The sequence below is a fragment of the Nestor notabilis genome, unplaced genomic scaffold (genome assembly GCF_000696875.1).
Source record: "Nestor notabilis isolate BGI_N333 unplaced genomic scaffold, ASM69687v1 scaffold1656, whole genome shotgun sequence".
NCBI classification, from domain to species: domain Eukaryota; kingdom Metazoa; phylum Chordata; class Aves; order Psittaciformes; family Psittacidae; genus Nestor; species Nestor notabilis.
The window spans coordinates 28,789-40,142 of record NW_009931325.1 but is presented as its reverse complement, the minus strand read 5'-3'; the positions used below and the strand labels follow the sequence as shown (position 1 = coordinate 40,142).

General features: G+C 47.2%; 1 protein-coding gene across 1 annotated transcript in view; it reads right to left on the bottom strand.

Annotated features, from left to right (window-relative positions):
• The window catches only part of RAB30 (RAB30, member RAS oncogene family), a 9,416-nt gene extending 1,100 nt beyond the window's left edge, over nucleotides 1-8,316 (bottom strand). Inside the window, exons 1-3 of the mRNA XM_010015830.1 lie at nucleotides 8,224-8,316; nucleotides 6,714-6,797; nucleotides 1,664-1,847 (exon numbers count right to left, since the gene is read on the bottom strand). Of these exons, the coding sequence (XP_010014132.1) occupies nucleotides 1,664-1,847; nucleotides 6,714-6,797; nucleotides 8,224-8,316 (361 nt within the window). The remainder of the gene's footprint in view (nucleotides 1-1,663; nucleotides 1,848-6,713; nucleotides 6,798-8,223) is intronic.
• Between the last annotated feature and the right edge of the window lie 3,038 nt (nucleotides 8,317-11,354).

Below are 11,354 nucleotides of genomic sequence, written 5' to 3'. Positions count from 1 at the left end.
TTCAGCAGAGAGTTGATTAAAGCCTCAAGCAAGCATCTGATACAATTATACCCTATTACTGGCCACTTCAAACGTGATGGTTTTGCCATATATTAATCTTATAATGAAGATAACAGACCAGGACCTACAATAACAGGGGGCTGTGTCCATGGACTCTGCAGGTTCAGGAGGAAACATCTCCTGGCCCCACTTCTACCAGCAGTTTTGATACTTAGTGGGATGAAAAGACTGCATTTCCACTGGCAAGCCACATCTCATTGCCCTCCTCTCACCTGAGATGTCCTTTCTTTCCTGATAAAGCAGTTTCTTGGACCCCCTGCATATACTGGTTACCTTTCTAAACAAGTTATCACTCAATACAAGTGGTTTATGGGCCTCACCATCTTCAAAGTGTGAGTTATGGACTTATTTATGTGTTTGTGTATAGTTGCTGATAATTAATGTTCCCCCCAAAATTCATGTGTACATTTATTAGTCATTTACTAATTATTTCTGCACCATTTGTACACGTGCCATACCCTTCACAAGGAGTATAATGAGTTTCCTGTATGGAAGCTCTGTTGTTTTCCCATTGTTCTTTATATATTCTTGGGCCTTTAAAAGCCAAGTCCTGACTATCAGATGCTGAAAGCAGAGCATGGAAATGCACAGGGAGGCAAAATAACCTTCACCTTGCCTGCAGCAGACGGATGGCCTGAGATCTACTTTAGCTTGAGTTGAAGCTCTACAGATTAACATAACATTCAGTTATTTATTTTCAGTTTCCCTAAAATCCATGCAAAAGTATTCAGTTTTCCAGCTCTGCCCCACCTATGAATGCTATGATCCACACAAACATCATGTCCTGATGTGGTTTCTGGATCCTGATCCACTCAAGACAAGACTGGCTGTCTTATAGCTATGGGGTACAGCAACCAGCACGCATCGCCAGATTGATGAGATCCAAGCTGGGAGTCACAAGGGAAATGCTCTGTTCTTGGTTCACTTGGTAGCTGCACCATCAACACTTGAGTCCCATATGGGACTGAATGGTGGGAAGCATCCACCTCTGCATGCAATAGCCTTTGACCTGAGACAGGACCACACTTCAAGAAGTGGCTGCGGTGTCCTGAACACCACTATCACTATCTTGGGAGAGAGACTTTTTACAAGGGCCTGTAGCAACAGGACAAGGGGGAATGGTTTTAAACTGAAACAGGGGAGATCTAGATTAGACATTAGGAAGATATTCTTTCCCTGTGAGGGTGCTGAGGCGCTGGCACAGGGTGCCCAGAGAAGCTGTGGCTGCCCCATCCCTGGCAGTGTTCAAGGCCAGGTTGGACACAGGGGCTTGGAGCAACCTGCTCTAGCGGAAGGTGTCCCTGCTCGTGGCAGGGGGTTGAAACTATGTAGTCTTCAAGGCCCCTTCCAACCCAACCCAACCTGTGATTCTATGATTTGAAGGAATGGTCCACATCCTGGGTTAGGGCTGTACCCTGTACCCACCTGCAGTTACACCGGGTTGGCAACAAGATCTGCCGCACCAGCTCAAGCATCCTGCACCGTGAGCTCACACAGATGCCATGTTTTCCTCCTGCCAACATCCCCATCTGCCACCAACCCCTCGACACACACCTCTCAGCCCCCTCATCACACCAGCCCCCGTGGGACCATCACCACTTACCCACTAGCACCGTGATGACCTTGTTGCTGGCGTACTGCTCGATCTCCCGCAGCCACTCGGGCAGGCAGCGGAAGGACTCCTCACAGGTGATGTCGTAGGTGAGGATCAAGGCGTTAGCACTGCGATAGTAACTCTGTGTGATGGACCGGAATCGCTCCTGTCCTGCCGTGTCCCAGATCTGCAGCTTTGGGCAGAACAAGGAAAGGTGGGAAAAGGGAATAAAGAAGTTAACTTTTCTGTTTGATAGCAGTACTGTTTTGACCTATAAAAACCCCTTCAGGGTAAAGCCAATGGTGGGAAAGCACTTTGCTCGTCTCCCCTTTGGCTTCTCTTCTCCCAGAGTGTTCTGTTTGTGTTCCTGCACTAGTGGATTGAACTGCAAGGCACAAAGTCAGCTGGCACTGCAGCCGACAGCCCCTGGAAGGCACTGGTCTGCACATTTTCATGTTGCTTTTAGCATCTCCTTCTGCTGTGGACAGAGCTGCTGGCCTGGAGTTACAACACAGGTGATGGAGAAAGTCGCTTCTCCTGCCGCTGAATATCAACCAACAGCAGCATCCATCCCAAGAAGAAATAATAAAGCCGCTCCTCTGGCTCCCAGAGCCAGTTACAGTTATGCTGAGATGATGCATTGGTGGGTGGAAAATACAGGATTGAACAAGGAGCTCAGAGGGAAGCTGATCCAAGGACTCTAACACAATTCCTCTCCACAGCTTCATCCATCCCGCTTAGTTGCTCACTGCCTGTCTTCCCAATACATAGAACTGGTTGACATGTCCTTAACTATACCACAGACTGGTTTCTGTTGGAAGGGACCTTAAAGCTCATCCAGTTCCAACCCCTGCCACGGGCAGGGACACCTTCCACTAGAGCAGGTCGCTCCAAGCCCCTGTGTCCAACCTGGCCTTGAACACTGCCAGGGATGGGGCAGCCACAGCTTCTCTGGGCACCCTGTGCCAGCGCCTCAGCACCAAAGAGGTCATGAGCATTTGCCAAAGTCTCTGGGTCCAGGAAGACAACAAACATTTCCCAATACAAACTAAACTGATACTGGCTTTATAATTTGAACATTTGATAGGTTTTGGTGGATCACTAAAACCTCAGTTCTTCAAACAGGCAGTCAAAGAAACAAACATCCAAAGGGGAAACATTTCAACATAAAAAAAGGACTTCCCTTCTTCAGCTCCTACTTTTTTAACACAACCCTCCCTGGAATTAACTATGTGAAAGGGTGGTTTCCAGCCAGAATCCTGCATGCTTCGGGAAGAAAAAGGTCAAGTATTTGAGATTTCTTCCATATATTCAGCAGCCCATAACAGAGAAAAACCTTATTATTACCCAGTTCCAAAGTCAAACTACCCCAGCTACTCATCATAAATGTGTTAGTTTGAAATAAGAGCTCCCAGTAGCAGCTTTCAGATGTGGGTGTAAGTTTGAAAAAGTACTTTTTCTGAGAGAGAAAGTGATTTGTTCTGGTTCACAGCTCCTGGGCACCTTTGTGCTTAATCTCTTGGCATAGTTGTAGTTAAACAGCTGAACCTGGCACCTGTAGTTAAGTGACACACAAAACCATAAGTGAAATTATTTGTACATGGAATGCAGATAATGAACAAGACCCATTAAAACAAATCAGCCTTGAAACTCTGGCAGATGGGAAAATACAGATCATTTTGTTGTTGCTCGGCTGGTTCCCAGGAAAAACATTTACTGATTGATCTACTGGTTAACTCCAGCTTATGTGTGTTCCACATTTACCGAGATGATCTCCAAGCTGATTCGTAGAAACTTGATGGGAATATGTTCTTTAATATAATAGACATGGAAGGCAAAAGGGATTGCCCTGGGGGAAAGGGTTTCTCACTGCTGCAGTCGTGTCTACCTGTAAGCTGGGTGCATAAGGCAGGGAAGAGCCCCCAGCCTTACAGCTAGTGATATTCTCTTCCTGCACACAAAATGAATATCTTGCACCTCACCCCACTATTATTTCTGCCAAATAAAGTATTTCACAGCAACCATTTTACCTGCATATTTTTCCAGAGGATCCAAAGGACAGTGTCCGACTCAGGCTGCAGAAAACCCACATCTTTATTTTCCTGGGGCCAGCTGATGCTTCCCCTCTCCCAGCATTTGCACACACATTTAGCTTTCTACATACAAACATCTCCACCACGTACAATAAGATCACAGGTCCATAGAGCACAGCCCTCCATAGCACTGAGGATGCTTTGCTTTGACCAGCATGAAAATTGGCTCAAATCTCTGTAGCCTCTTACTGTACATATTTTTGGGTTTATTAGAAAAGGGCAGGCAGACCAAAAGCCCCCTCAACTGCACTGTGCTGTCTCAGCTTGTCTGCCAGTGAGCTTTAGGAGCAGCTCATATCTGATACGGTTTGCACACTGCGTTCACGCTACCAAGTCCCTCTCCACTGACTTTCAAACGTAATTTTGAAAGCTGGAAAGTAATTTTTCCCTGGAAATCTATAGCTTATTTCCAAGTCTGAGAACCTGTTCGGTGAGCAGCCCTGCTCCCTCATCCTGGAGCCCAGCAGATGTGCAGGAGATGCTGCCCAGCACAGAAGCAGAGTCACGGCTGGGGCACTGTTAAATGAGCTAACAGTCAGAGCAGTGCCTGGTTTGACTGGGATGTCATTTGTATTGCTCTGACTCATTACTGCTTTTCCCGCTCATTAAATGTGTATTCTCACTGGCACTGCTTACTCAAAAGGTTTCAGCTACAAAAATCACTCCCTGAAAGAAATCCATTTGCTTTTCACACTCCAGAAGGCTTATTCAAATGCCCAAACGTATTGTAGTAAGCTTCCCCCCAAGCTTGGTCATTGTGGCTCAGCTCCAGCAACTCCAATTTACTCCACTGGTGGGGTCAGGAGAGGGACTTTGATTTAACTCTTTATTTGCTATGTCAAATATAGCTGGAATACCAGCTACTGCTTGCTAAGGCTCTGTGGAACACAAGCCAGCTCCAAGGTGATTAAAGAGAGTACATAGAATCATAGAATAGTTTGGGTTGGAAGGGACCTTCAAAGGTCATCTAGTCCAACCCCCCCAGCAAAGAGCAGGGACATCTTGAACTCCATCTGTTGCTTGGGTGGACACTTGTGCATTCAGACATTTGCAGGGCAGCAGGGGCTTACCATGCTGATGAGTTTTCATTTAGCTTGGACAGAGCTCCCCTGAACCATCCTTAGCCCTGAGATAGCCCATATTGGCACAACTGTTCCATATGATCTCTTAATGAGTTTGCATCCTCAGTCCAAGCTAGTCTTAAAACAGGATTATGTCATGGGAGTAACAAGTCAAACACAGACAAATCCTTAGGGTGAGTTTACTGGTCCAAAACCAGACCTCAGATATAAGCAATGTTCTTTAGGCTCCAGCTGTACTTGACAGGGAACCAGTTGTTTGGAAAGGAGAGGTGTCTGAAGTGGATGGGATTCATCTTCCTCAAGATAGTTTTTCTCCCTCCATTGACCAGGACAATCTTGAGACAGCTGGTTTAAGCCAGGTATATAAGGAAAAACACTAATTCCACCTTCAGTGCAGTACTTCAGCCATTTATCATTTAAATCCTCTGAGCTGCTCCACTGGACCTGGTTTTGGCTGAAAGAACCATCTCCACTGTCCGAGGAGCCTGGACAAGCAGCAGCAGTGTCCTGGCCTGCTAATGAGCATCACAAGCACTGAGCTCAGCTCTGACACCACAGGGGCTATATGTGATCCTCACTGCTTTCCTGCCTGATGTTCTGTCCCACTTGCACAGCAACGTGCTGAATGTTAACTCAGTCTTTATCCGGGGGAGGTATTTACACTCTTGTCCTTCACCTTAGGCTGGAAGGTCTGCTCAAGGACCAGCACTTGCCATAGGTTTGTACAGCTCCTCACACAGGAGAGTGGCAGCCTGCTGACATGATCATGCCTTTTCAAATCTGTCCTTAACTTAGGAATACACCATCTGATTTTCTTCTTAAAAACCCTCTGCACTGAAATACAGGTTAAAAAAGAAAGCCAGAACTGAGAATCTGCATAAGCCCACTGTTTCCATCCCATTGCTTACACAAGCTTAAAAACGGGTCTCAACATCACATCCAGCCAGTCACATAGCTGCCACTTTCCCACTTGCTCACTGCTAGGTTTGATGAAGGCAGCAAGGGGAAAACCACTGTTTTTCACTTCAATGTCCCTGGATTAATGTAAGCAGAACAATTCCAGGAGCAGCTCAGGGACCCTGGACACACTGACATATTCCTCTCTCACCTCGTAGACACCCACAGTCTCTACTAATGAACAAAGTGGCACCAGCCAACATCTCTGGGTGCTGGAACCCAACCATGGATCCCATTAAAGCATGAGATTGGTCCCTGGTGTGTTTTGGTTCAGGCAATACAGCTTTCTGCCAAGTGATGCTCAGGCTCAGTTTGGGAGTTAGCACAGGACAAGCAGCTCGGTTGCAACCACTCTCTTTTGGAGGCTAAAAGAGTTAACACTATGCAGGACATTGCCCTTCTCAATTCAACGTGCTGACAAAGGTATTGTGACCACCTCTGCTTCTCCCAGATCTGTAACTCAAGTGGAAGACGAGCCTTTGTCATGCAGAACTGCACAAGTCCAGAAACCAGCTCTTGCCTTGGGAGCTCACAGGAGACCTTCATCAAGCACATCCCAGTGGGAACACCATGGATCTCTGCTTACCAGAAATGCCATGAGCAGAGGTTGCACTGAAGTGCTGCTTTGCACTGAAGTGTTTCTTTGCACTTCCTCAACCCCAGCCAGGCACAATCTTAGCATCTCCTAAGCAAGGACAGAGTTTTGCAAGATCTCCCCTCTCTTTTCTCCCTTAGAGTAGGTTCACTGTTACAGCCCTAGTGGTAACTGTGGAGAGAGGCACAAAGACTTAGACCCAGCATTGCTTTTGCCATGTCAGACAGCCCTGTGCTTCCCCATGTGCCTTCCAGCAGCAGGAGGACTGTGGCAAGAGACCTCAGCTATGGCACTGCCACACAAGTTTATACTTAAACCCATCAGGCTCTTACCTTTACTTTTTCACCATTTATCTCCACAGTTTTGATCATAAAGTCAACTCCAATTGTGGCTCCTTGACCTGGTGGGAAAAGCCCCTGAAAGAAAACAGGAGTTTCATTGGGCAAATTTCTGTAGCAAGACAAGACTCTAAGTGCCAATCCTCACCCTTGCCCACCCTCAAAACTATTTCTCCCTTGTCCCCTTCCCCAGACACTTGTTCCCATCACATTTAGAGAGGAAAACGTGACATTTCCCCAGCACAAAGATTACTATAATTCAACCCCACAGTGTTTTCCCTGCCTACATTCCTAGTCACGTAGCAAGTTGACTTCAGAAGTAGGAAAACAGGAGAAAAGGAGGATTTGTACAGGCAAAATGAGAGGGGAAAAGCTTTCCAGCTTCAGTGCAGTTGGAAAAGGCAACGGAAGAGTAAATGACGACCCTCCATCCTACTTCTCATTGCCTTGAAAGAGGTGTGAGCACAAACATGGGATGAGATGCCTTTGCTCCTGCAACCTTATGCCTTCCCTCTCCCCCTCCACCACATGCCTCAGCATGGAAAGGCATTTCTGGCAGCTCCCAGTGCCAGGATCACCTCCCTGCACAATATTTTGGGAGCAAAGCATGAAGCCAGCCACTACCAGTGCCACAGCAATGGCAAAGGCTGGTGTGGTGCTGGTGGTATTTGATTGCAGCACCATGAGAAAGGAGCAGCAATAAACCAAAAATCTCCCTGAAAAACCCCATTCAGAGCTTTTGATTTCTGGTATCCAAGTCTACAAAGTCATGTTGATTTTGGGGCACATCCATCCCCTACAGCATCTGCGCTGCCAAAGCACAAAGAGCAGAAGCAGCCTCAGATTTTTGTGGTTAACCCTTTGGAGTTGACTGGCTTTATTGCCACTGTCACATGTGGTTGGAGAGTGTTTAACAACAACATGGCTTTGAAACTGAAATTAACAGTGAGGGTGGAAAGTGCTGACAATTCCTAGTGAAAAGTGCAACAAAACCGCCACAACTTAGTTCTTACAGTGCATTGTGCAAAACTTTCTCTTGCCCCAGATTATAGCAGCAAGGTCCTTCCTCTATCATTCAGCCACAGAGAAAGGTCTGGTGTTTAACAGAACACACTGGACTGACAGCCCAGGACCCAGATTATTTCATTATCTACTAATGGGAAATAACAGGGAGAGCTTTGTGCAGCGAGAGATGGGGAACAGAAGGCACACAAGGAAACACACTGGTCCTTATAACTGGTCCAGAACACCTCCAAATCAGGAGGAGTTGTCCAGCAGCTTTCCCACAGGGGACTTTCCATCTTCAGAAAGGGATGAGCTTTCTCCAACAGTGCCAAGTATAACACAACAAACAGATGTGCTGCTCGTGCCAGTATGTTGTTGTAGGTGATGCACGCACCATGCTCTGTAGCCGCGATGCCAGCAGAGCCCTCAGCGCACATTCAAGGGTCCATGCGCCTGTCCCAGTGCTGCCCCCACCCCAACATCCATGTCCCAGCCTTACCTGAGTGAAGCGACGGACTAAGCAGGTCTTCCCCACGCCGGCGTTGCCAATTAAAACAATTTTGAAGAGGAAATCATAATCTTCCATACTCATTTAGCAGCTGCAAGAGAGACAGAGCACACAACACCGTGTGAGCCAAGGCAGCGGTGAAATGCCTTTTTATGCCTGCTGGACTTCATTCCTCTAAATATTCAGAGCAAAGGTCTCCTGGCATGTGTGTGGCTCCTCAGATAAGGAGGAGAGCCCTTCCTGTTCCAAGTCAGGGCATCCACGTAGTCCAACATCAGCTGCCATGAAACCTTGGCCACGTTTCAGCTTTTGTGCTGTCTCACCTGAATTGGAGATGCTGGTTTTGAGCTTTCCAAGCCTGAGCCACCATTTCCTAGATCTCCCCAAATGTTTGTTTTGCTTTTAATTACATCAGTGCCAAAGTTCAGCCACATTGTCTGAGGGGATCATGTAATCTATTTCTGCCAGGGCAATACCCAGAAACTCCCTGTGAGCTCCTCCAGGGAGGCACTGGGTACCCACAGAGCAGAGCTGGGACATACATGAGGGCAGAACAGATGGGGAAATTAAAGTAATTTAAAAATGCAAGCAGCAACATTTGTCTTAAAGATGGAAAGAGCTCACTTGCTAAAATCACAGTGCAGAGCGAGGTAACAGTTGGCTGAAGTACATCAAGAGAGGGTTTTAGCAAAGAAATAATAGATGCTACAAGGAGTATTTCTACTACTATGGCAGTTTAGTTTTGTGAGGATAGCTTGCTTGGCTTAAAGCTCAAATGGGAAGTGAACACATGGGGTACCCAGCACACATATCCCACCTCCTCCAGTCCAACAGGAGAGGTGGTAGGATGCAGAGGCTGATGTTTTGGCAGCATCACAGGAGATGGGCAGTGTTGCCTACCAAGAGGAATATCTCCAGGGCTTCCTTAGGCCGCTTAAAGTATGGGGAGAACCAGATACACGTAGTTTGCTGCAGCTGAGCAAGGCATGAGGGATGGTTATCCAAACCTCCATCTCCAGTGCACCCAGGGGTGCTACTGACACTGTGACCAGAGAAGGGGTCTAGAACCTTCAAGAAAAGCAACAACAACCACAAAAACTTCAGGTTTAGGTTTCAAGCAGACAGAAAAACCCACAGACAAGGGTGCAGAAGGACAGAGTCCAAATCCAGCTCTGTCCAGGAAGATCCAGGTATTATTATATGTGGCAAAGACCTGTCTTCGAGACTGGTCTGGGATAATGGCATAAAAGACATTACTAAAGAGACAGGTTTACAAGCTGTCAGTTTATACCAAGTAAGGTGGTACCTAAGCACCACTACCTAATCCACCAGTACCTATAGATTAGGCAGTGGATGAGAAGATAGAGCCCTTTCCCACTGCCTCCAAAGGTCCTTCCTTGGGAGTGTTCATTGCCACACACTAGAAGGCCCTGGCTGCAGACCCAGGTCCCACCACATAGCTGTGATAGGCTTTTGGTCAAACAAGATAAAACTGAGAGAGCCTGGGTCTGCCTGGCAGACCTGATGGCAGAAGAGGTGAAAGATTGACTCAGCTGCTTCACGTCTGTGTGATCCTTGGCCTTTCCAGCAGCCTAAGACAAAAGGGTAACCACACCAATCAGTGAGTGACTAATGACGTGCATCACATCAGCAGATGCGATTAGCAGGGACACTGCTGAATCACTACATGGACATGTCACTAACACAGCACAGCACTTGCCCTGGAGCTGGTTTGCTGGTCCCCTGCAAAGTGCCATCAAACAGCAGGAGCTGGAGCTGTCCTGAGGATGCTCTGACCTCACCTTCCTCTGATACTGAGCACCTTGCTCCCTCCTATCCCTTAATACAAAGAGTGGGACGTTAAACAGCAGCCTCCAAAAATGTCCTTTTTTCTTTTCTGGGGTTGTTATTTTGTGTCATCATTTCAGATCTCCCTGACTGGCTTTCCCAGAGTGGGACCAGATACCAACGACATTATTAAGACCATGTTGACAGCGCTCTTACAGTGAAGGTTAAATGCTAATATAAGGTTTCAAGCTTTCACACTAGCCAACGTGCAGAAAAACATGATCATCCACTAAAAGCTATTTCAAGACTGATGAGACTTACTCAGCACTGGATAATTATCCCTGGGATGCTTCAAATCCCAGAGGGCACTGCTCCGCCCCTGGGGGGATTTCAGATCTATTACTTGTACCCCAAACAATTCAGTGCTCAAATTTGTCTTCTTGGGAAGCTTAAAAATAAACTTCCTCAGCAGATCTCTGAGCTCAGAAATGCTAAATAGCTCAGATATACCCTCGAGTTATGTCTGATCCCCTTCATTAGACTCCAAGACTAATTATATGTGATAATGACCCCAAATGGGAACTGGAAGATGAGCCAAGGCAATAAAACAAACAACGTAATGATGAGATTAAATTGCCAGAACTGAAGAGACACCAGAAGTGGGGGCACAGGAAGGGAGAAAGCAAAGAAAGCAGCAAGGAAGAGAGAGAAGTGGGAGGTGGAAAGGGCAGATGAGGTTGACCATCGCTGCCCTATCACCCATGTTCACCTGAACTGGTGTTTCTCCCTCTGCTGTGCACACACACTCTCACCACAGTGTCAGCACTGGAATCACAACCATTGCATCAGTCACTGTTACAACATCTCCTACCAGCCGAGCCCTCCAGCCAAGTGACCTTTGCTGCTGACTCAGGCTCACATAACCCTCCCTGTCCCCAGGGAAGATGTGTCTCAACCTCTGCCCGGCTCGCTATGGCCAGGGAATGCGCATGTCAGCAATACATCCCGCTTGGAGTTCCATGCTTTAAAAAGAAACAGATAATGCAGAGTGACAGGTTTTGGTGTGGTTTTGCTTTCTTTTGGGTTGTTTGCGTTTTGGTTTGGGTTTTTTTTCCCCTTTCTGTTCTCTTGTGTTGGCAGGCACAGGCTCTGCATTGCATCCCTGCAGTGGTTTAAAGTGTTAGTGCTGCAGCCGCCTGTCCCACCCTTCGGCAGAGACAAGACCCTGCAGCAAGGGCTGGGATGCCTGTCTCTGCCTCCGCCACCCCTCACCACACTTGTTTAACACAAACAGGGCTGGCTACAGCACCAAGACATGCCCTGTGATGAGATGA